Source organism: Eptatretus burgeri, chromosome 11 (assembly GCF_056783735.1).
Source record: "Eptatretus burgeri isolate ZD-2024b chromosome 11, Ebu_testis_v1, whole genome shotgun sequence".
Classification (NCBI taxonomy): domain Eukaryota; kingdom Metazoa; phylum Chordata; class Myxini; order Myxiniformes; family Myxinidae; genus Eptatretus; species Eptatretus burgeri.
Genome location: NC_140971.1, coordinates 94540154 through 94566046, shown reverse-complemented (window position 1 = coordinate 94566046; position 25893 = coordinate 94540154). Strand labels below are relative to the sequence as shown.

At 48.3% G+C, this 25893-nt stretch overlaps 1 protein-coding gene across 4 annotated transcripts in view; it reads right to left on the bottom strand.

The window, feature by feature from the left end:
- OSGIN1 (oxidative stress induced growth inhibitor 1) overlaps positions 1 to 25893 on the bottom strand; it is a 48850-nt gene that overhangs the window by 6368 nt on the left and 16589 nt on the right. The window contains exons 2-6 of one of the 4 annotated variants that reach the window (XM_085847451.1): positions 25136 to 25288; positions 15740 to 15875; positions 14467 to 14603; positions 14079 to 14270; positions 9452 to 9543 (exon numbers count right to left, since the gene is read on the bottom strand). In XM_085847451.1, the coding sequence (XP_085703577.1) occupies positions 9452 to 9543; positions 14079 to 14270; positions 14467 to 14603; positions 15740 to 15875; positions 25136 to 25288 (710 nt within the window). Of the gene's footprint in view, positions 1 to 9451; positions 9544 to 14078; positions 14271 to 14466; positions 14604 to 15739; positions 15876 to 16090; positions 16356 to 16414; positions 16550 to 23705; positions 23908 to 25135; positions 25289 to 25893 lie in introns of those variants that run through there. The other 3 variants (XM_085847452.1, XM_085847454.1, XM_085847453.1) reach the window with 3 other exon arrangements.

Sequence of the window (25893 nt, the reverse complement as noted above, 5' to 3'; positions counted from 1 at the left end):
GTGTTTTTTTTTTATGCGCACGGTGACATCATGGCTGCACGTGGGGTTGGAATCCGGCAGGAGGGGTATCCCTGCCGGATGGTAGCGTCCAAGGAGGGACGAGGTACACGTGCAGCCGCATGACGTCACGGGCAGGTGCAAAGTGCGCGAGCTGTGAGTTGCCGCGCTGGTGCTGCGTATGTTAAAAAACAAAAAAAATAAATAAATAAATAAAAAAAGCAAGCCTCACTTTCAGGTGCACAGGATTCCTGGGCAAGGGGTGGAAACCCCCTTGATCCAGGGCACAGGATGGAAACTAGTTAGGGGGAAGGGTTAGCTTAGTTAGACCGACTTCATGGGGCAGGGGTCAGTCCTCATGGAGTCCGTGGAATGGATTAGTTAGAGGGATTGTAGCCAGATTTAGGTTGGGAAATAAAATGATTTGTTTGGAGACAGTGACAGACTTGTGAATGTGTAGTGGGGACGTAGCTTAGCTACGTAGTGTTAAAAGGAACGTGCTATAGTGTAAGGGATGACGTGGGAGCACAAGTTAGTTAGGGGAGGTAGTTAGAAGGATGGCAGAGTTCAGCGGTGAGTGTGTTGAAGAGTTGTGAGGTGAGTACATGATGAGTGAGTGAGGCCAGCGGGTCTGTGTGAGTGGAGCGAATGGGGACTGCATGGTGCGATGAGTGATTGGGGGGAGAAGTGACTCCCGCCCAAGGGACCCCCGGGGTCAGTGTAGAGTGAGTTAGGGGTAGTCAAATTTACAAAATGGAGGTCGTTTTATTGTTGGTGGGAGTGTAGGCTCGAAACCCGTTTGGAGGGGTGCAGGAGCCCTGTTGACGGGCTGGGAGCCTGGCTGCGAAAAGTGAGTATCGCTGAGTGGGTACCCCGGGCACCAGGCTAGTCGACCGTGGTAGGCCAAGGGCCCATGGGGGGCCGGGATAGCGTAGTGGGCACGGGTGCGCCTGCTTGGTGCGGGGGCCCGGGGCGCCATTAGCCGCGTGGGCAGTGTTGTGGGCACGGGTGACCCTCGGAAAGGGGCCTGGGAAGCCAGCCTGCCACGTGTGCGTTTCAGGGGAGGTGCCATGGGGGGCACGCCCCGGTGTTAGGGAGCTGGTAGGCTCGGAGGCAGTGTAGTGCCCGGGGGTGCCATCGTCGGAGAATCGGCAGAGGGTCGTGCCTGCCAAAGGGAGCCACGTGTCCCAGCCATGAGACCGTGTGAGGGCACGGAGAGAAAATTGGGGGGCGAGGCCCGAAATTGTAAGGACACTAACACAGGCGACGGGAATCTGGGTTGTTAGAACCAATAGTTTAAGCGAAAGGCGCTTGTTGAAAGCCCCGGGGTAGTTTAACAGTTAAATGGTTAGGGTAGATTAGGAAGTGTACCCCTCCGCACCATCCATCCCCTCGCTGTCGTTGTGGGCCGCTGGACCCACTTTGGTTATAGATCGCCGAACTCTAGGGAGGCCATTCTGAGGCTTGAGTTGGGCCTCGACACAGGACGCTAGCTCTCCCTTGTTCCCCTCCGGGAAGGGAACGTAGGGGTTGGGAGTAGGCTAGGTGACAGGATAGGTTAGCCGAACAAGGACAGTTCAGGGGGTTAGGGGACGATTTATAGTGGGGAAGTAAAAGAAAAAAAAAAAAAGTTGGGGCTAAATTGGGGTTTGACAAATTAAGGGAGTGGGTATGTACAGTGACAGGCAAAGGCGATAGGTTGGGAGGGAGACAGGTAGGTAGGTCCGAGCCCGCCTTCCAAGTGGCCAGCACCACCGCACTCCCTCCACGGAACGGCAAAGGCTGGCCAACTTCATCGGCAGCTGTTGTTTTGCTGCGAGGCCTGTGCCGGCTGGATCGTCTGCAAGCTGCGAGAACTGCCCTGTTGGCAGCTACAACACGGGCCTGCAGTGGCGGCCCGTGCACCGTGTTTGCGTCCATCCATTCATCCATCCATTCGTTGTGTTCATTGCGTGTGCCACTTGAGCTGGCACGGAGACTACGTTTGTGCAGCCCATGCACCGTTGTGGTTCACTGCGTTCAGTTCAAACCATTCATCCATCCATTCGTTGTGTTCATTGCGTGTGCCACTTGAGCTGGCACGGAGACTACGTTTGTGCAGCCCATGCACCGTTGTGGTTCACTGCGTTCAGTTCAAAAGGGAAGGCCTTGGACTGCGTGTGAGCAGCCGGCCACGTTCCCTGTCACCTGCATTGTTTGAGCCAGAGACTGCATGCGAGCAGCCTGGCTCCCTGCTAACTGTTTTCTTTTTGCAGAGTTCATTGATCCTGGGCCATGGTTTAGTGTAAAATTTGTAAGTTAAGGTTAAGATGTACTGTAAATATGAGTGTGCCCCCGGCATGTTTGTCTTAGCGCCGGCAATTTTATTTAAGTCGTCCGTGTGAGTGAGTTTGTTTAGATAGTTACGCAGCCCTCAGGTTATTTATTTTGGGGACACGAATACCATGAATGTCGCACTCAGGGATCCGTAGGTAAAATGTACTAGGGGAAAACTACACATGATGGCACACGAAAATTTGACGACTCGGGACGAGTCTGTAAAAAGGGGAGGGGGTAGTGTTGTGGTTGACGAAATTCGCAAACCACCATTCAGGTCCCTTAGGTGAGATATCTCCGTAATTATATGTGTAGTTAGGCCCAAACCCGTTGTGTAGAGGGAATAAATGTCATTCACTCGGGCTGCGACTCTTCAGGATAGCCGTTTTTCTTTCACTATCTTTATTTTGGACCAGCCGCCATTATTACCACCACCAACCACGTCTCAACAGCCATCACACAACAACCACCAACCACAACTCCGCTTCGCAACAACCACCAACCACAACGCCGCTTCACAACAACCACCAACCACAATGCCGCTTCACAACAGCCACGACCTTTACCGTCACAACTCGCCACCGTCGCATCGCCACCATTCTCGCGCCACTTGTGGGCACTGATACTGGACTCGTGTGGGGCGCGCACCGAGCAGCGTGTTCAGAGACATCACAGACTTTCCGAAGAAAAACTGATCAAAAACGACTCACGCCCACTTTTGTTCCGTCCAATCGGTGAGCGAGGGGCGATTTGGCCCCGCCTCCAGGGCGTTGGAGGGCGGTCGCTATATGCAAATACATGGATCAAAAAGCATTCACGCCCACTTTTCCTCGGTCCAATGGGGAGCCAGTTAGAGAGGTGAAGGGTCGGAGGCAAAGGGTCAAGGGTGAAAGAGCGAAGCCACGGGGCTTATATAAACGGCTGCGTTCGTCAGTAAAGGCAGTGTGCGGAGTTCAAGAGAGTCGTCGGTGGAGCTGGAAAGAAGTGGGAGAAGTCAAGAGTGAAGAGTTGGGACGAGCCAAGAGAGGAGACGGAGAGGGCGAGTAGACGGAGCTGTGGAGAGGTGACGGCGGCGAAGGCGGACGAGGGGGTGCTCGCGTCGGTGCCGGGAGCTGCACAGGGAGAGGCCAGCAACGCGACCGAGGTCGAGGAGGAGACGCTCGCCGCGGGACCCGAGACAGGGTGATATCCTCCCTCCCCCGAGCATCAGCAACCCCCTCCTGTTTCCCCCCGCGCTGAGATAGTGCGACAAAGGGGGCCCCTTTCCCACCCCCTACCAGACACTGTCCGCGAGGCCCGCGGAGTTGAGGCACCACCGCCACTTCGCGTCTCATCATCAGACGGGTAGGCCCGACCCGGTCTCGGCCCCAGGCCCGCCTCATCCTTGAGGGTGGTTCTTTTTCTTTTGCTTTGGGAATGTGTTGTCGGCGCCGTCTGTGAAGTAAAATTGTATAAGTGTTGCCGTGTGCTCGGTAGTCGGATAGCTCTGCATTGTGTTTCTCTTTTATATTTGCTTTTTGTGTAATATTGTGTTTCCCTTTTACATGTGCTTTTGGTGTAATTGAATATGTGTGCTTCCCGTTCATCGCGAAATAAATGTGAGTTATGTTGAACTGTTTTCCCGCTTCGCTTCGTCTTTTCTTTCATTGAATCTCCATCTTGCTTCACGTAAAGGGTTGGTCGTGGGCTAAAACGCCCGATAATTAATCGAACCGTCGAGGCCGACGAATAACACCGCTCGGTTATCCCGATAGTACGGAACGGGTCGCTTAAAGTGGCCCGTTTCCGAAGTCGACCTGCGGCGAGGTGCGATCGCCCGGTCTACCCTCCGTGTGGGTACTTAGGTAGGTCGAATTTGGCGAGCAACCCTATCCCACGCGGGGGGCCGATTGGCACGATCGTGGTGAGGCCGAAAGGTCCACCCGTGACTGGTTCCCGGCGTTAGTCCGAGAGGGTCACGACTGGATTGTCCGTCCGGTGGGCGACGTGCCGCGATTCGAGTTACGTGGCCGTTCGCACACCGGCGGACGCGAATCCGCAACAATAATATATATATATATATATATATATATATATATATATATATATATATATATATATATATATATATATATATATATATATAAAAACTGACACACAATAACACTGGGCAACAAAGAAAAGAAAAAAAAAACTTTTCGTCTGCGACAAAGGGAAACGCAGGTGTTCTTGGCAACATCTGTGCCACCGATTTCAAATCTGTTGTCAGAAGTTAGCCAGCACATCAGGTTTTCAATGTATGTATTAATGATACCCAGCATGCTACATTTACATAGTTTATTATTGTAGATCACCACATTGTACATCCAGTACATCTAATATCAGTGTTTAGTCATCACCTTCACATCATATTTAGATAACAATGATTAATCTCCATGTGTCATGTGTAGCATACAAACCACGAACATCAACAAGTTGCAGAAAAATAAGTTACTAAAACATTCGAACATGGTGATCTTAGGAAGGGTGTAAACTTGATTGGAAAATCTGCCCCATTGTGAGTGATTCAGAAACAACACTTCAAGTTGACACTCTTCCCTTCAATATGGTCAGTGTAGGCACTGTTCAGACATGTGTGGAATTGGCCTCTCGTTGTCGGAACCAGCAGTAATCACCAGCCTTGATACCGAGTTTCCATGAACAAAATGTCTTGGTGGAACATTTCGCCATGCTCCCATACTCATCGCTTACCTCACCCACATTAGGTGGGAAGATATCAAGATGAGAATGCAAGAAGTGCATTTTAAGAGACATTTATCCCTCACGTCATGTCTTTACTCGCATCTCTGACTTTAAAAATTTTTAAATCCCGACAAGCCATGTTTGTGTTCCATCAATCATCCTTCCTCCCCCCCCCCCGCAACTTCAGTACCAATTCACCCCACCCCTTTAAATCTAACTCCTCCTAACCCCCTCACCTGTTATCCCCTCTCCTTGCCCCTCCCATCTTTCCCCTCATCCTACCTCCACTCTTGGCACCTCTTCACTGTCTTCTGCTTCAGTATCAGCTCCTCCTATGTTGTCCCAAAGTGTGTGGTGTTCTTATATCTGTGGACTCTGTTCTAACCTAACAGATATCTCACTCTCCCAGTCTCAATCAGTACACACGTCACCACAAACATGCTCCTTCCTTCCTCTCAGCACACCGCCCCTCTTCCCAAACCCTCAAATCTTGTACCTCCCCCTGTCCGCTCCTTCACCATACCTCTACCAAGTCTCAGCCTTCCCCTCTCCCATATCACCGCCCCCATATCACCCCCGTACCTTGGTTGTGCCTGCTTTCATCCTCTCCTCTCGCTCTCAAAGCAACCTTCATACTCTTCCCCCTCCAAGCTTCCCTCTTGTCTTTCTCAAAAACTACCCCCCCACCCTTCTCCCTCCAATCTCCCCCCTCACATCCACAAAGGTGCCTCGTTTACCCCACCGTTTCACTTCTATCTCATCCCTTCACCTCCTCCAAACCTCAACTGCCCTCTGCCTCCTCTCTAATTACTCCCCACTGTACCTCAACCCATCACCACCGGGCTTTTCTCCTCCTCATCCGGGCCTCTCCCCAAGCTCTTCTGCAATCACCCACACTTTCAACAACTCTTCTTACCTCCCCTCTCCTCCCTCCTTGGACCTCAAACATCCAGAGCCTTTGCTCAAACCTGACATCTTTCCATACAGGTTGCCACTGACAAACCGGACAATCTGCTTAACAGAAACTTTCCTCCTCCGAGACATCTCTGACTCCCGAGTTACTTTCTCCTCCGGTATGACAGACGTGAACCTTGTCCTGGTGGCAGAGTTGCTGTCTTCACAAGACACCAATCCTCACTCACCATGCACTGCCCTCTGGGAATTCTTTCAAAGAAACTTGCTCTCCCTCATGCACAGATTTATCCCCTCTCGTCTTCAGTTGTCCTACCCTTCCTCTCGCCTATGGTACACTGAAGCTTGTGGTGAGGCAGTTGTCCTGAAAAGTAAACCCAACTGAGGATAATTTCAGTTCCTTCCACAAAGATCAGAACAAGTGTGTATCTACCCTCAGGAGAGCCAGAAAACAACATCTTTCTCATCTCAAGTCTGAACTCTCAAACCTCTCTCCCTCCTCCAAATCCTGGTGGCGTCGAGTTAAATCTGTTGTCTTTTGTTCCCCCTCCATCCCCTCCCTTACCTCAAATGGCCGCACTTCTGACACCCCATGTGAAAAGGCTGAATGCCTAAACTCGGTGTTTGCTTTAAAATCTTGTGTCCAAAACCCATCGCTTTCTGCACCCACCTTACCCAGCCACACCCAGCTGTCCCTGGACTCGGTGCCCTTTCCTTCTGACAAGGTGGAACGTTTGCTGTCAAATCTCGACTCAGATTCTGCAACCGGTCCAGACAGCATCAGCCCACGTGTCCTCAAAGCCTGCTCTTCTGCTCTTGCTCACCCTCTCTCTGTTCTATTCACCCTCTCATTTGCCCAAGGTCATCTGCCATCTGCTTGGAAATCTGCTAACATCACTGCCCTGCATAAAAAGGTGCTAAAACAGATCCCTGCAACTACAGACCAATCAGCCTTCTCCCAATCATCAGCAAGGTTATGGAATCCATCATCCCTTCAGACATTAAATCCTTCCTCTTCTCCAATGGCCTGATTTCCGATAATCAATTTGGTTTCAGACCAGGTCACTCTACTCTGGATATGCTGCTTCTGCTCTCCCAACAATGGATGGAGGTCCTCAATGCCAGACATGAAATCAGGGCCATATCCCTCGAGATATCGTGTGCTTTTGACACGGTCTGGCACCCTGCCCTGCTCACCAAACTCTCTTCCTATGGTATCCAAGGCCATCTCCACTCATGGCTCGCAGACTTCCTCTCATGTCGCAGCCTTCTGCGCATGGTTAAGTGGCAGCTCCCATCACGTCACCCCATGAGGACTCAAATTACCCAAAAAGAGAGAGGGGAAACCAGAACACACTACAACTTGAACTGGAGAACAGACCACATGCAGCTCAGAGCTGTGTTCTGCAATTATATTCTTGAAGGGTTGCTCACTCTCTCGCTGGGGCTCGAACGTCTGTGACCCTTAATGGAGTGCTCTCATCCCCTCTTCCTGTCCAGGCTGTAGTTCAAGTGAGTGTTCTGGGCCCTGACCTTTTTCTGGTTTTCATCAATGATCTCTGACTCTCTGGAAAATCCTCTTTATCCCTTTGCTGATGACCCCCCCTTGGTGGTGGGAGTCTTGTTTTCCACCCTCTGTCGTACCATCTGTCATCCCTCAGACCGGCAAGCAGCAGTCTCTTCACTCTCTGCAGATCTGGATAAAATCACAAACTAGTCCAACACGTGGAGCATGTCTTTCAACCCTGACAAATCTCACACTCTCACTTTGTCTCTCCGAAAGGACCATCTGGAACCCCCCTCCCCCCCCCCCCACTCACCCATGTACTTTCCCAACAATCCTCTTGAAGAAGTCCTTTCATTCAAGCTTCTGGGTCTCACTATCTGCTCTGATCTTTCTTGGGAAAGCCAAATTTCCAACCTGGCCACCAAAGCCAGTCACCGACTGGGCATCCTCCTTCCTCGGCATGCAAAGCTCTTCCCCATCGTACAAAGTTCCTCCTCGGCACACCTGAGCTCCTGACTACACATAAAGCTTTCGTCCACAGCCTTATGGAGCACTGCTCTCCCCTCTGGGCTGGTGCACCTGCCTCTCACCTTTCCAGGCTTCACGCTGTGGAAACCAAGGCATTTAGGATCATTAGTATCGCCCGCGATGAGGATGAGTCTTTGGGTCTCTCGCTCTCTCACTACAGGCAGGTCGATGGTCTTTCTGTCTTCTACCGTCTCCTCTCTGGCCTTGCCTTCCATGCTCTGTCTGAGATGACCCCACCCCCCCCGCCCTATATTTCCGCAGGCACTCAAGGTCTGCCAGCAACCTCCTGCTGGTAAAACTACCAAAATCAAGAATCACTGCTCACCTTCACTCCTTCATTCCTCTTTTTCCCGCCTTTGGAATAAACTCCCACACTCTCTTCAATCCCATTCTTTCCTCCAGGTCTTCAAAACAGTTGTTCACCACCATCTCTTATCTTCCCCCATCCAAATCCTTGATCTTTTCTACCCCCGTTAATCCACCCCAAACCTACCTCCTTCAAATTCCCTGCTTTTCTTCCTGAAAGTCCCTGTAATGTCCATATTTTATATCCCGTGTTCCCCACCCCATCCCTCTCCCTTCCACAGATCTCTTCATGTCTCTGTTCCCCAGTTTTTTTTCCTTTCCTCTCCCACCCCTCTCGTTTCCTGCCCTCCTTGTTGTACGCTCTGTGTGTTAGCTCTCGTACGAGCCTCGACATTGTAGCCAAAAATAAAATAAAATAGAATTAAAAAAAAAAAATCCTACAGCTCGTTTGCTGATCGGCTTTTAGCATGTTGTCCACCAATTCCACATACTGTTCAACTCTATGGTTGCCAAGAAAGTTTTGCACAACCAACACAAATGCTTCCCATGCTGCAAACTCAAGTGGGTTCAGTTTAGTTTGGAACTCGGGATCACACATCAGTTCTCGGATCTGGGACCCAATGAAAATGCCTGCTTTGAGTTTAGCATCAGTTTTCTCTGCGCCAAACTTCTCTCTGAGATATTGGAAGCCATTACCGTCACGATCCAATGCCTTTACAAAGTGTTTTTTCAAAAGGGTTGGGGTTCGTCAACAATGGCAACACCACGTGGAAAATTTTACTTAAAAATTCATAGGTTTGTCAGTTTTCATCCTTTTAAAATAATTTAAAGTGCGTTCTGAAGCTCTTTTTAGGAGAAATAATATTATACAACAGTTATAGTGCGTTCATTGAAACCAAAAATACAAAAACCAATTTATGATCACTCAAAAATCACCCACCAGGGGAGGCTACTGTAATTGGACCACAAGTATAACTCAAAATTCTGACGTGCTGAGAAAATTCTGACTTCAGGTCCAGAATGCGCATACTCAATTTCGTCGAGAACACATGTTATCACCCCAGTAGCAAAACCTTTGTTGTGCAGTGATTGCAAGAATAATTTTGTAATCCTTCGTGCATTGCAGGTTTGCTTGCTGGAATCAGATTCACATTTAGTTTTTACCTCCGATTCTCCAGCATCCAGTCTTTGAACGACAGGACTGGGAGCTCCATCCAGCTGCCCAAGCTAAGCGTGCGCATCGAGCCTTCCATGTCCTGAAATGACAACAACGGCAGCATACCTAAAATGAACATAACGATAAACTACATTAAATAAAATCTACAAACACCACACAAAATTATAAATAAATGGAACTCGTCCTTCAATCCCAGAAAATCTCGATCACTCAGGAAGGATGATCAAACTAACCGAGCCAGCTATTTCCATTGTCAGCCACTGGAAGAGGTTCAATCTTGTTTGTGAACGTGAGGCATCAGCATCAGTCACAACCTCTCCTCGGCCGACCACAGAGCAAAGATGGCCTCCAAAGCCAGCCACAAACTAGGCATCCGACATCATTCCAGGTCTTAAGGCCCAGTCACACCTTGACGTTTTAGCCAGCTTATGCCGATTTTTTGAAAATTTGTCTAAAACGCTGGTACACGTCGAATACGTTATGGGTAAGTTTTGATAACATTGAGAGCACGCTGAAAAACACTGCCATACGTCGTTGTACGCTGGCTGTAAACGTTGTACTTTTCGGTTGTCCTCAAATTTTCCATGCTTGAAATTTTAAGACTGATGCCAGCGTATGACTCACACGTTCCGCATAACGCTGGCCATAAGTTGGAGGCACGTCACGCGATCGTTGACACACGTTACTTGTAGGTTACTCATAAGTCGAAACACGTCAATGTAATGGTTAGCATAACCGAAACTTATTTCTAACCTATGAGTAACGTGTTGTACTCACGTTACGAGATCGGTGACACACATCGACACACGTTACTTGTAAGGTGCTCATAAGTCGAAACACATCAAGGTAATGGTTAGCGTCAGTGTTCCAGACTTCCTGGTTTTTTTTTTTTCTTAGTTTTTTTTTTCTTCCTTCCTTCGGTATGATGGTGATTTTGACACTTCAATTTCTAGTGCGGTTATAATATAATATAATTAATAGGCTGCCACTCAACGACTTAAATCATAACCGCACTGTACACTGAACACCGTCATCCCGAAGAAAAAAAAAAAACTGGGAGTCTGGAACAATGACGCTAACCATTACCTTGATGTGTTTCGACTTATTAGTACCTTGCAAGTAACGTATGTCGATGTGTGTCAACGATCGTGTAACGTGCGTACAACTTATTCCCATCGCATGTGGAGCGTGTGTCATACGGCAAGTACGTCGTAAAATTATCAACAAGTTTAAAATTACAAGACGTACTCGATTTAATACGAGGTATGATAGCGTACTTTAGCATTCTATTCACGCATACCAAACTTACCCATTCCGTATTCGACGTGCGCCAGCATTTTAGACGCATTTTTCAGAGGTCGGCATACGCTGGCAAGATCGCCAAGGTGTGACTTCGATGTTGACACTTCCATTTCTGCGGCGGTTATGATTTGAATCGTTGTGCGGCAGCCTTTTAATAGGCTACGCCACGTGATCGTTGGCGATGCCTGCAACGTGCTATGCCTAAAGGCCCGGTCACACCTTGACGTTTTAGCCAGCGATGGCAACGTGTTAAAATTTATGTAAAACGCTGGCTTACGTTGAACTTTTGATGTTTTTTTTTAAAGATTCGGACGTATTCATAGCGACTTGGTCTTATGTGTAACGCATTGGTAACTACACAGAACGTTTCGTTGTGTTATAGATAACTTATACCAACGAATGCTGAACCTGTTGTCGGCCTACACAACCGATGCCCAACGATAGTCTAACTCAGGCATAGCGCGTTGCACGCATCGCCGACGATGTCGTGGCGTAGCGTAGCCTATTAAAAGGCTGACGCACAACGATTCAAATCATAACTGCCGTAGAAATGGAAGGGTCAAAATCGCGGTCACACCTTGGCGATCTTGCCAGCGTATGCCGACGTAACAAAAAGTGTGTCTAAAACGTTGGGGCACGTCGAATACGGTATGGGTAAGTTTGGTATGCGCGAGTAGAACGCTAAAGTACGCTATCATAAGTCGTAGTAAGTAGAGTACGTCAAGAAATTTTGAACATGTTCAAAATTTTACGACGTACTCGGCGTATGACACGTTCGCATGCGATGGGGATAAGTTTTACACACGATATGTGGACGCTTACACACGTCCACAAAGGCTACTTATAAGCTACTCATAAGTCGAAACACGTCGCGGTAATGTCTTTTTTACGCGAAACTTATTTCTAACTTATGTTTGACGTGCTTTGAACCAATTCTTTACGTAGTCCCAACACACATCGACGTATGTAGACGTATTCCAATGACGTCTTCCGGTCGACAAAAAAAAAAAAATGAATGTGTTTCTCGCTTACAACTGCCATATAAAGACGTGTTCCCAGCGGTTTTGGGAATTGGTATATAAAAGGGGAACCCAACAGTGTTTTCGAGTTCCTTTTTGAGTTGATGTCCATGTCAGCAGTAACAGTATCAGTATCAGTATTAGTATTAGTAGTAGTTTGTTCATGTTGGCAGTAGTAGGTGAGTGTGAGGGGGAGGGTGTGGGTTATGATGGATCGTCCTTGCGTCCGCGTGTTCACGGGTAGGTTCATAGGCTGCCACTCAACGATTTAAATGGCTGCATCTCCACTATTGAAAGTAGACGCTTGCGCTCAACAATTGGATTTTTTTTTTACACTCAACGACTTTGAAATGGTACCACTCAGCTAGTTTCATTGTTTACAATGAACGATTTAAATTGCTGTCACTCGCCTTTTTTTTTTTTTTTTTTTTTTTTTTTTTTTTTTGACGCTGGGGTTTGGAAATTTGAAGCGTTTCTTCTGAACGTGTTAAAACGCTCAAACTCGACTATTTTAAATAGACGCTGCCAATAGACAATTGGAATCATAGCCAAGCTCGACATCGAAGTGTGAACATCCTCGTCATGCCGAAGAAAAGTTTGAAGAATGCTGCAAATAAGTGTCCTGGCCGTGGCCGTAGACGCTGACGCAAGGATGATCCATTATACCGACGTCTTTCAGCCTATGAGTAACTTAAAAGTAACGTCTGTCGACGTGTGGCAACGATCGCGTAACGTGCCAACAACACGTTAATCATAGGTTAGAAATAAGTTTCGGGTACGCTAAACATTACCTCGGCGTGTCTCAACTTATGATTAACTTACAAGTAGCATGTGTTGACGTCTGTCAACGATCGCAGACCGTGCCTACAACTTGTGGCCAGCGTAGCGGAACGTGTGAGTCATACGCCGCATACGTCGTGAAATTTCAAGCATGAAAAAATTTGAGGACAACCGAAAAGTACGTTTAAAGCCAGCGTACAACGACGTATGGCAACGTACTACGATGTATGCCAGCGTGCTCTTAATGTTATCAAAACTTACCCATAACGTATTCAACGTGTGCCAGCGTTTTAGAAAAAAAATTCAAAAATCGGCATACGTTGGCTAAAACGTCAAGGTGTGACCGGGCCTTAAGTTAGACTATCGTTGGGTATAGGTTGGGAAGGCCGACAACAGGTTCAGCATTCGTTGGTATAAATTATCCACAACACAACGAAACGTTCTGTGTCCGTTACTAATATGTTATACATAACACCAAGTCGTTATGAATACGTCCGAATCTTTAACAAGAAACATCAAAAGTTCAACGTAAGCCAGCGTTTTACATACATTTTAATACGTTGCCATTGCTGGCTAAAACGTCAAGGTGTGACTGGGCCTTTACACCAAATGCAGAACTTAGCCGATAAGACCAGTGGCTCAAGGTCAATGGAATACTGCTCCCCCCCCCCGACTCCCCCATGGGCTGCCGCCCCATCACATCTCTCTTTCCTGGAATATAAAGCTCAACATTAGTGGAATCTCTCGCAATGAGGCCGAATCACAAAGTCTGTTGCTCTTCAACCACAAACGTGTCTGTGGCACCTTGGTTTTTACTGACCCTTCTGGTCTCCTCTCTCAGCCCTCCCTCACTCTTCAGCTACTTACTGCAGGGATGCACTGGTTCTTCTAGTGACCCCCTCTTGTTAAACGTTCAAAATCCAGACAGTGCACACTTCAACCCTGAAACTTCACTTCTCCAGTGTCTGGAACCACCTTCCAGAAGGTCTACCATTGCGTCGATGCTCGCAGGATGGCCTTGAGGTCTGCACACTCGCCTCCAAGCTGCACAGCCTGGGTTTGAATCAAGACCCAGCTATAAACTCATTTCATTTCACAGGCAGGGCGATTCATCGAAATGTGCCGTCCCTCGGATGGACATTAAAAACCGGGCGTCCCGTCTTCTGGTGGACAGTGAATATCTCACGGTTTCTTTCACGAAGAGTAGGTGAGCTATCGCCAGCATCCTGGCCAAATTGCTTGTGCTGCACACATAAGAGGAAGAAGACCATCGAGTCTCGCTCTTTGTCAGTTTCAAGCACGTGGTGCACTGCCATTATGCCATCCCAAATCATTACCCACAATCTTGTTTCTACCCCCACTGACCCTGCTTTTTACCCAACCCTATGTTCTTGCTCCATTTAGTCCCATCCCTTTCCTGTTGTGATTCGTCATTTCCATGACGAATCACAACAAATGGAGCAAATGTCACAAATGAACAAAATAAATTCCAAGAGTTTGGAGATCCTCTCACATTCCAGGAGCCGCCCGGGGGACCTCTTCCGAGGACCAGGTGTGGTATTGCACGTGACGAGTCACAGTGCCAGTCCAGGAGAGATGGCTGTTCAGAGCCGCAGTCTGCGTCTGGGCGAAGCAGAGCGTCCAACAGCAAGGACACGGGGTTGGAAGTGCGACCCTCCAGGCCCTGTGACAGGTACTCCAAGTCCTGATAGAAATGGGTAGAGCACATCTTTTTCTTTTTTAACTCCAAAAAACCCAACAACGGCAAATTACATCGAAGGGTGGCATTAACAACCTTCATTTCCTATTGGAAACTTTGTTTGAATACCGAGCAACAGTATCGGACTGAGATGATCTACAAACAAGAATGGTTACCAAACCGTATGCAGGTAAATGCTTACCTGTTCAAACAAGCCCTGTCCTGCAAGTTCTTTCAGTTTGCAGTCCAGCAGAGGGTTCGAGTGGGAAGGCTCAGATACAATCTGTGGCCGCCAGCCAGACAAGAGCAGAGACAGAAAAATCGCCGAAGGGCCATTTCCTAGGTACAATCAAAGAGAGACGTTCACGAACACAAAATGTGCATCGCACACAGACGACGACGACGACGACGACGACGACGACGACGACACCACCACACGTGTTACAATCTTGGAAACGAGTAGAAAGCAAAGTGTTCTGTCCCCGTGCAAGCTGCAGGTATAACATCGGATTCGACGACAGGAGTCCCGGTGCTGCTCAAACACTTGTACAAAGTAATACTCTCGGGCCTAGGTGGTTTGCCATTGCAATGGCGGCCCCAAATATAGAATTTAGTCAGGGTACAAGAACACAAGAACACAGTGGTCTCATCTTCTCAAATGCGTTCTTGAATCTTTAATGACTACCAGTAAATGCTGGCAGATGAAATAGCCAGCTTAATCCTTTGAAAGATGACATATTCAAGATGAAACGTCAGAGAAACAAGGATTGGCAGTTTGTAGTCTGATCTTTTTTTTTTTAAAGACCAGGGGAGGGGGGGGTGGAGGTGGGTGAGGGTGGTTGCGGGCACAAGACCAGTCAATGACCTATCGTGTCAGGCGTAGCCCCTGCACAGCACGTATGATAAGGTCACACAATCAACATGTGCTCACAACAGACGTAAAACGAGAAATGCACTCAGTAAAACACAGACCTCCACCACGTAATGCCTGATTCACGAGAACATATCAGGTCCAATACATTTTTGAAATTTCATGCTATGCAATACCATATCGTTTTTGGCCCTCTCACTCAATGGCGAAGAATCACTTAAAGAATTAAATTATTATTGTATCCAGATCCGGATTCGGATCCTTCACCAAAATCGAATCGATTCTTCCTTGCCACACACCCAACGTGTCCACCAATTATCATCCGAATCCATCAACAACTTTTTGAGATATCATGTTGACAGACAGACAGACAGACAGACAGACAGAAAGGGGTGAAAACATAACCTCCTTCACCTTCGGTGGCGGAGAAAATAAAAGGAAGATACACACGAGCAGTGATGGTGTTAAAATTCTCCAACCTCCAAGTGAAGTCAATAATTAATAAGCAACAACGAAACATGCCGACTGGCTGGAAAGGCTCTTATTACTAACTCAATGGCTCTTATTACCAACATTACATCATTAAATGTAGGGAGTTACAAACCAACAACGATGACGGGCAGGGTCAACGAGCCATCGTCGAACACAACGACCTCAGAAGCTTGTTCGGTCACCCTCTCAGCATCCTCCATTCCACAGCAACACTCCGACGATCCACTCGTTTCCATGTTCACAGAAATCTGATGAATAAAGAAATGACTGAGAACTTCCTGTACAGGCCTCGCAAACTACCGGCAGGACTCTTTCCTTTGCTTCCCACGACCGTTTCCACACCCTTATCAACATGTCCGAAGTCTCTGCCGAAGCAGTTTCTCAGTTAAGGTTACTCTGGGTGCTTTGCCATTGCCTACTTGTCACATCATTTGTTCATGGTGCCGGTGATGGTTCGTCTGACCATTACGACGGACACCGTGGGTTCTTTAATGCGCACGAACCAATTCCGGCAGACGGGACGCCCGGTTTAACGTCCCTCGGACGGATGGGACACACATGGATGGATCGCCCTGCCTGTGAAACACCTGGATGACAGTTTATAGCTGCGTCGGGATTCAAACCCAGGCTACGTAGCTTACAGGAGAGTATGCGCATCTCGTCATCCTACCAGTCCGTGAAGATAATAATCACAATCTCATAAAATGCCGAAACAGAACAGCAGCAACATGCAGATTACAATGAGGCCAAACGGCATTGAAGAATCGTTGCCATGGTTTCACAAAACCTGAGAAACTGCAAGTCACGATGATTCAGCAAAGGAACGGACATCGATTCCCATGATCCGCAAAGTATCACTGGAAAGCTGCCAAGCAGCACGCCTTTAGAGGCCAAAACGTCGTCCTCGTTCAACGAGTTCGGCTCAACTTTCAAACTTCAAGCGCCAGCATCCGAAACGAATGGCCGAAGAACATCCCATCGAAGTGTCAGCAAATTCAGGGTTATTTTTATTGGGTGGGGGTGGGGGGGGATTACAGATTTACTTGGCATCTGCTCAAATCGACTGGCGCCCAGACAGGAACGATTGCATCACTGAAACTTTTACAGGAGATAATTTGGTGTGCAAATGGATCACGGTTCTGATATTGCGGTGATTGAAACTGGAGATTAAATATATAAAAATTCGGCATCAGCAAAGGAAACTCAAATCGGGCCACGTGGCAAGATGGTCCTTTTTTATTTGCTTCCTGTTGAATCATCGGCACTTCATACCCTTGGTGAAGCTTCTTCCCTGACTTTTAGCCGAGCACGCACGAAAGCCTCCAATCAAGCGCCGAGTCTCGCTGAGAGTGTGAGCGAGTGTAGTATTTGAACCTGCTGTGATCACAATCATGTGGGCGAGGGTGGGGGGAAGGTCTTCTGCAAAACTTGCATTTTTTAACGGTTCCTTTAACAAGAAGTTTTGCAACAACTAATGGAAACTTCTAGAAGCAGGTTTTGCAATGCGAGGTTACCCAGAGCGTCCTTTTTCACAGGGAGTCAAAAGAGTGCACTGACGACGACTTGGAGCCAAGGATAGGTCTGACCGACGGAATAAGAAAGAAATCATTCATTGGCGGAGGCTCGAGTACGGCAACCGTGGCCCTCGTACGACGGCCGTCAAATCGAGCAAAATGACAACCGTTTGTACGTCACAGACAGGACACAAAACGAATGTGGAGTTCACCCTCGACCACACTGTGCGTTTACCTTTTTACTCAAATTTCCTCTCAACTTCCTTTTCCCGAACATTTCCTGGAGGACGAGTTGCCAAAAAAAGGAACTTCCATGCAGGAGGACGACATTGGGCCCATCAAAGCCTGCGCTGGTATCGCCAACCTCTGGCTGTTTGTCCATGCTCTAATCTTTTGAATGCTGAGCACCGAGCAAGTAAGCAGCACGTACCATTTTAAAGGCCTCGGTATTATTCAGTCTGGGTTCAAACCACAGACCTCCCAGATTTGGAGAGGATGCTCTTGACCATTACACCGTCGAGTCGGGTCTCCCTTTCTTCCAAATTTATTTTTCTCTCAATCCCTCCGTCCCTCGGTTTCTTTTCACTCGTAAAGCAGCGACACCATCTTGCATTTACAGGTGCAACTGCTGAAAGCTATTGTAGTCTTTACAGCAGTGAAGAAGAACTGGTGGTTGGCATGTGCAGATGATTTCAGATTAGAGTCATGAGTGGTCCATTTGGCTGAGATGATAACCTACAAGCACATACAGGTATGTTAAAAAAATTAAAATTTTTAAGGAGATTGGTAACCACAATGACTGAAAACTGCCATGGTCCAGGATATGTTCTTAATAACCCTGAAGAGTGGTTACTTTCACCAAGTAAACAAAGAAAGGTGAGGTTAATGTTTAGAAGACGACACCAGGTGCCAAATTCACCTTCATGGTTCACCTTGTACGACGGCACCATGTTCATCATTCATAGGAGTGGTGGTCATGACATAAAATGTACACACTGAGGTCACAAGGCACGAACACACACCTTCACCTCCCGTATGTTCCACTATAAATGGATGAGGTGTGTGTGTGTGTGTGCGTGTGCGTGTGCGTGTGCGTGTGCGCGTGTGTGTGTGTGTGTGTGTGTGTCAGTGTGCGAGTGCGAGAGTCAGTGAGTGTGTACCGTCCCTTGGATAGATGTTAAACTGGACGTCCCATCTGCCAGTACCGATCATTGGCGGACCTTGGTCAGATCCCACGATGTTCTTCGTGAAGAGCAAGCAAGCTATCGCCGACACCATAAACAAATTCCTGCACACTTGGTCAAGTGTCGTGTCGTGTCTTGTCGTGTCGACCCATCCAGGATTGTAACCCAAGCCAAGGAAACTGCCTCATCAACCAGACCCATGCGCCGAGGATAAGAACAAGAGAACGACACAAGCACATCCAAACACCTGAGATCACAACAATACTTATATTATTATAATACAGTAAATTTATATTAACATTATTATCCCTTCATGTTCACATTACCGACATCAATTTATTCAAACACATGACTTGCATTGCTCAAACATGCTTGCCAAGGTTGTGTGCTTCAAAAACAAAGAACATCAGTCCAACTCATCTTGCTTGTTTGAGGACAATAAAACACCCTCACAGACTTTACACCTTAACAATCATTTTGCATTTGAAATGACTAAATTTACTGAAAAACAAATTTACAAATGTACCACGAAAGTGCAGACACAGTTCCAGAGCTGCCAATACCAAGCAGTTTGTATGTCAGGGTCATGTTCGGCAGTTTGCCATCGCTCTTCCAGCAGAAGTTAGGGGAGGATTTTGGAATTTGTTCAGGGTGTCGGCGATAGCTCACCAATTACTTGTGAAGGCACCGTTGGGTCTTTAACATCCACAAACTAATGCTGGCAAACAGGACGCCCTGCTTATCGTCCATCTGATTGGACGGTGCAACGTGGAGGTCTCAGCCTCCATTTGGAACACCAGGATGGCAGGTTACAGTTGAATCAGGATTCAAACCCAAGCTTAACAACTTACAAGCGAGTGTGCAATCCTCCAGCGTATCCTGCCAACACGCATGCATTCAGTGAACAACTTGTTCTGAAATTATCGAAATATTTTAAGGGTGTTGTAAAACTGCAATCAAGACCCCTGCACCACACCAGGTGGCGCCAGGTGACCCGGAGAGGCACGACGCGATGCGGCGCCGGACGACGCAGCGAGTAACGACGCGACGCGAACACCAGACAACGCGGCGAGGCGCGACGCGGTGCCAAACGACGCGACGCGGCACCGGATGACGCGGTGAGGCACGACACGACGCGGAGCCGGACGACGCGGCGAGGAACGACAGCATTCACCGCGAAGAGCGACCTGACGCGACACAGCGAGGTGAGATACGAGGTGTGACGTGATGCACGGTGACGTGAGGGGAAATGCGAGGTGTGACGCGAGATGCGAGGTGTGACGTGAGGCGAGATGCGAGGTGTGACGTGAGGCGAGATGCGAGGTGTGACGTGAGGCGAGATGCGAGGTGTGACGTGAGGCGAGATGCGAGGTGTGACGTGAGGCGAGATGCGAGGTGTGACGTGAGGCGAGATGCGAGGTGTGACGTGAGGCGAGATGCGAGGTGTGACGTGAGGCGAGATGCGAGGTGTGACGTGAGGCGAGATGCGAGGTGTGACGTGAGGCGAGGTGTGACGTGAGGCGAGATGCGAGGTGTGACGTGAGGCGAGATGCGAGGTGTGACGTGAGGCGAGATGCGAGGTGTGACGTGAGGCGAGATGCGAGGTGTGACGTGAGGGGAGATGCGAGGTGTGACGTGAGGCGAGATGCGAGGTGTGACATGAGGTGAGATGCGAGATGCGAGGTGTGAGGTGAGGAGAGACGCGAGGTGCGGCGCGAGGTGCGGCGCGAGGTGCAGGGTGACGCGAGGTGCAGGGTGACGCGAGGTGCAGGGTGACGCGAGGTGCAGGGTGACGCGAGGTGCAGGGTGACGCGAGGTCAGGCCCGTAGCCAGGGCTCAGTATAAAGGGGGGCATATGAACTGGATGGGGGGGGGCACAATTATTATATTTAATATTTTTGATAACCCGGTATACTATTGTATTCATGCAGCATTGACACATCTATACTGAGGTTGCCGTCGCATACTAACCAAATTGATCTCAGCTAGATTTAATATGTTCCGATGTTTTTGGCCTAAAATTATTCGAATGCAGGAGAGCCGCAACAAACTAGCACATTCACAATGCAAATATTCAATGATTAGACAATTGGCACCAATTCAGGTGCACTTATACAAGGTGTTGTGAAGAATTGGCATTAGAAAATTAATATACCAGAGATACAATGACTAAACGGGGGAGGTTGGCACCAGAATCAGTGCACTTTGAAATAAGATACAGTCGGCTATGACCTGCGATCATCACGTTAAACTATCAACAGCAAATACGACCAGCCTGAAGATACCACAAGGTCCGCATTTAAAGCGGTCAATTACACAGAGGTAAGGTTATGCACAAAGCACTAGATATGGGATATGCAAAGCACCAAACACAACATTTAACTTAAACATCAGAAGTACAAAGCAGCCGACCACGGCGGGTGCTGACCACAACCACACTGCAACCACAACCACACACGCATCACCAGCAGTCACACACACAATCTGAACTCCTCGTATAGTGTTTATACCGCTGTACTCGCTGTCAGAAGAGCTGCAGGCGACGCGTCTCGGTGTGGAATCTTCTGAGGACCTTCTCCTTCCATTCATTCAGGCATTTACGTGTGAGGTCTCTCTCGAAGGCCAGCTGTACCAGTTGTGCCTTGCGTGCATGGCGCATGGACCGTCGATGGTCAGTGAAGACATTCCTCAATGTTGAGAATGAGTTTTCACACATGGCAGTGGACGCACCAAATGTTAGTCCAAGTCTCATAGCAGTCACTACACTTGGCATGGCTTCCAGCGTTTTGTGGTATGTTGAGAGGAGTTTTTGTGTTGTCCATCTCTCGTTTGTCTGCTTTTCTGTCTGTGAGCGAATAAACTGCTTTGCAACCACACACTCTGTTTCACTGATTGTTGACTTTGTTAATGTCATGATGTGCTGGAGCAAGTGGGGATCCAAAAACGTGCCATTTTCGGGATTCAAGGCAGCGAGTGAACAGGCGAGTTGTGTGTTGTGCTCACTGAAGCGCTGAGTGATCTATCCAAGCACAGTGTCAATTGCGCTGTAAAAAACCCTCTGCAGTTCCGTCTTGTCATTGTCGTTGTTTTGTCCTGTAGTTTCCAAAAGTACAAACTGTTCCAAGTTCTTATGCATTGGGCGTCTCCGTTTTGGTGGTGCAGGTGTAGAAGTGCGAGCATCGTCGGCCTTGTTCCACAGATCAGTGAACTCATCCTCAGAGCGGAGTTTCTTCACGCACTCTGTAGCACTCACCACCAGTTCGAACCCTGTCAGCAAGTCCATGTCCTCTGCCTGCAAGAGTCTGTTAGGGCCATCGAACAACATCAGCAGTTTTTGTACAAAGATAGCAATGAACATGAAGGCAGGCCCAGAGACTTCCCGCAAAAGCCCAATAGCCTCCATCCTCATCTCTGCACCGTAGGTGTGCTCCGCGTCAATCTCCGACAGTAAGGATGTGATATCCTTAAAAGATCCTATGATCACAGACACAGTGGCTAAATGTCCCGTCCAACTTTGATCAAGAAGTCGTTTTAACCGCTCACCTTTATACTGTGCAGCAACAGTAGGCTTTCTGAACAATTTGTACAGGCAACAACAAACCCCCGAGGAAATCAGTGACAGCTTTCTCTGCTGCCAGTGCGTGGATAACTACCAGATGGAGTTGGTGATTTAAGCAGTGCACATGGGGGATTTCTCTTTCCAATATCTCTTGCAACAACTTTTGCACCCCACCGTGCTTCCCAGCCATTACCGAAGCCCCGTCGTACACCTGACTTAATATTTTTGATGTGTCAAGTCCTGTTTTTATCAGCTCTGCAATTATTAGGTCTGTCAATGTTTTTGCATCTCCAGCGTCGGCTGTAGCTATTGTGAGTAGACGCTCTATTGCTTCATTTGATGCGGATACAAAGCGAATGATGATTGATATGTTCTCACATTCAGTGGGGTCCCTCGTCCCATCCACCTTGATGGTAAACCACGATGTGCCTACTTCTTCCACGATGGCATCCGTCACAACATTACTCAATGTGCAGATCAGTTCATTCTGCATTTCCGGACTAGTAAAGCTTGCGTTTCGTGGGATATGCTTTATTATTTCGGCGAGCTCGGTGTCTTTTTTGAGTGTGTAGTTTAAAAGCGAGAGGAAGAGCCCACTGTGCCCGTCTGACATATCTTCAAAATTATCAAGGCTCCCTCTAAAAGGTGTCTGATTTTCGGCGAGAAATTCCACAACATCTATAACAGCAGACACATCGTACTGGTTTCTATTTAGCTGGTCAGCATTGAGGAGTGTGGAAATTGATGCGCCTCTCATTGCGAGGCGAGGTGCAGGGTGACGCGAGGTGCAGGGTGACGCGAGGTGCAGGGTGACGCGAGGTGCAGGGTGACGCGAGGTGCAGGGCGACGCGAGGTGCAGGGCGACGCGAGGTGCAGGGCGACGCGAGGTGCAGGGCGACGCGAGGTGCAGGGCGACGCGAGGTGCAGGGCGACGCGAGGTGCAGGGCGACGCGAGGTGCAGGGCGACGCGAGGTGCAGGGCGACGCGAGGTGCAGGGCGACGCGAGGTGCAGGGCGACGCGAGGTGCAGGGTGACGCGACATAATTTTTCAGTAATTAATTCAATGACCAGTCGGTTCGTTTTAATCCGTTAAAGTTCACATCTCCAACACAAAATTACATTTCGATGAAATCACAACGGTGAGAACAGCAAAAAAAAACAAATAACAAACAATGAACAACAACCTTTCCCACCACCAACCAACTCGCCGAGAGATCTCAGACTCGGAGCTCGAAACTTCATTCGTTTTCCTTTCGCAACAAACAACGATGAACAAATCTTCGTGAAGAAGAACCACAGTCATCACCTCGGACCAGGAACTGGATCAATTCCCCATTTTATAATATTATTATTATTACTATAAAAACCCTCGAGGAGACGCACGTGCTGTCACGGGGAAAGACACGGACACGGACACGGACACGGACACGGACACGGACACGGACACGGACACGGACACGCAAAATCATTTAATAACGTGTCGACGGTATCATGAAGGGAACCCTCACCTGCACGATTGCTGAGCGGAATGTGGTGCGTGGTGGTGGTGGTGCGTGGTGGTGGTGCGTGGTGGTGGTGCATGGTGGTGGTGCGTGGTGGTGGTGCGTGGTGGTGGTGCGTGGTGGTGGTGCGTGGTGGTGGTGGTGCATGGTGGTGGTGCATGGTGGTGGTGCATGGTGGTGGTGCATGGTGGTGGTGCATGGTGGTGGTGCATGGTGGTGGTGGTGGTGCGTGGTGGTGGTGCGTGCTGGTGGCGCGTGGAGGTGTGTGTTGGTGCCTGGTGGTGCGTGGTGGTGCAATCGAGACAAACGGACGTCGTACCTTGAGGAGCAGGGACCTCGAACGAGATGGTGTGGACATGTGACGAGACGAGACTCAGCGAACGCCCCGCGCACTGTATTCGCCTGTTCGTTCCAAAGGGAATGATGAAGGCGTCGCCGTCGGACCCGATCCCGGTCCCGGTCCCGGCCCCGGCCGCGGCCCCTTACAAAGAGAGACGCCGGTCAGATCGGGCGGAGCGTCCTCCTATTGGTGGGTTCCGCGCGTCATCGCGTGACGCGCGTCGGTCCGGACAGGGCTTCGTTAAAATAAATAAATAAACCGCAGCTTCACCTCCCGTCGCGACTCGTCACGATTTCTCTCAGGAATTGATTCCCGTTTCGCTTTGCAATTATAACTTCGCAGTCCCGTTGCTCTACTGGGCGTCGTCTCGTTGTCGTTCTTTGCTGTTTCAGTAGTTTCTAATGGTCGAAGAGGTCATGCACACAAATAGCAATTGGGGTGGGGGGGGGTGCATATCATAGACCCTTAGTTCGATTCGCCCCGATTTAATAACGAGGACTTGTTCCGCAGGGAGGCCATTCGGTCCATCATGCCTGCGTTACACCAACACCGGACTCGATAAATTTGTCAAGAGAACAAATCAATGAGATGTTTTGGGGGAGGGAAAGTGGGGGCACGCTCAGGGACCTCTCGCTCGAGCGTTGAACAACAAGGTCGAATGAGCTAAGATCCTCGTCCTCTTAATGTTGACGTCATAAAAACGAATATGACGTCATTATGATGTATCTTGCTTTGCGATAAATCATCTGTGCTAATGCCCGGCTTGATTCCCGCAAACAGAATTCAAACAGCTTGCCTAGTTTCGGAGATTATGGTATAGGCGATTTCCATGAGCGGCGATATTATGACGTCATACTGCCTGCGCGTGGGCTTTCTGCATATACATGGCAAGTTTCACGAAGATCCGATGAAAACTCTGGGTTGTGAAACAAAAAATGTCAAAAAATAGGAATGACGTCATAATAATTGATATGACGTCATAGTGATGTATCACATGTGCGGTAATTAATCTCGGCTAATACCCTGTTCGATTCCCGCAAACAGAATTCAAAAAGCTTGCCTAATTTCAGATAATTTTTTTCGGTGATTTCCATTAGCGGAGATATTTTGACGTCATAACTTTCTTTTCTCGGAGGAATTTTTAAAATCGGAGATGGTTACTGTCTGCGCGGGGTATTGTTACATATATATGCCAAGTTTCAGGAAGTTTCGATGAAAACTGGAGGCTGTGAAACAAAACGGTCCGCAAGAAGAACAACGTGAGTCAGACTTAGAGATCCTCCACGAGGATCTAAAAATTGGGGGATGGGGGCGAAGGTGGTTTTAGGGTGAACAATGTCGATGGTGAGGAGACCCTTTCATGCAAACATCACAATCGCAACAACGAGGACACTCGGTGGAGTGCATACCTCCGCCAGGCTGAACAGTTTACGTTTTGTATCCCACTGACGGGCCGGATCCGGATCAGGATCTTCACCAAAATCGAATCGATCCATCCTCGTCACACACCCAACTTGTCCATCAAGTTTCGTCCCAATCCGTCTGGAAAATTTTGAGATATCCTGCTCACAAACAGACAGACAAACAAGATGGACGTCGTGCAGAACACGATACATTGCAAAGTCCATTAAAGAAAAAAAACTTTGACCTTAAAAAAAAAAAAACAATTGGTGGTTTCGATTCACGGACCTGATATGCAAACACAGTTCGAATTTCGAGTCAATCGGATGAAAAATGACAATTTTAGAAATTCGACGAAGTTGTTGACCTTTGGCCTATGATGATGAACTTTTGATCTTTGATCTCAAAATCAATAGGCTTCTTGCTCTGACCAGCTGCCATTTCATGAAGTTTCATGAACATTGGTTTAAAATCGTGACTTGTAGGTGATTGAGACAGAGAGACAGACAGACAGACAGACAGACAGACAGACAGACAGACAGACAGACAGACAGACAGACAGACAGACAGACAGACAGACAGACAGACAGACAGACAACGCACACGACCAACCAATATACTTGAAATTTTTTTTTGCAAATAACAAACGACAAAGATGTCATGCGTGGTACACAATACTTGTGAAATCCAAATAAACAATAGTTGCCATGGAAACAGCAATTTGTTGATTTGCAAAATTTGATCCATCAATTGTTTTACATGATGA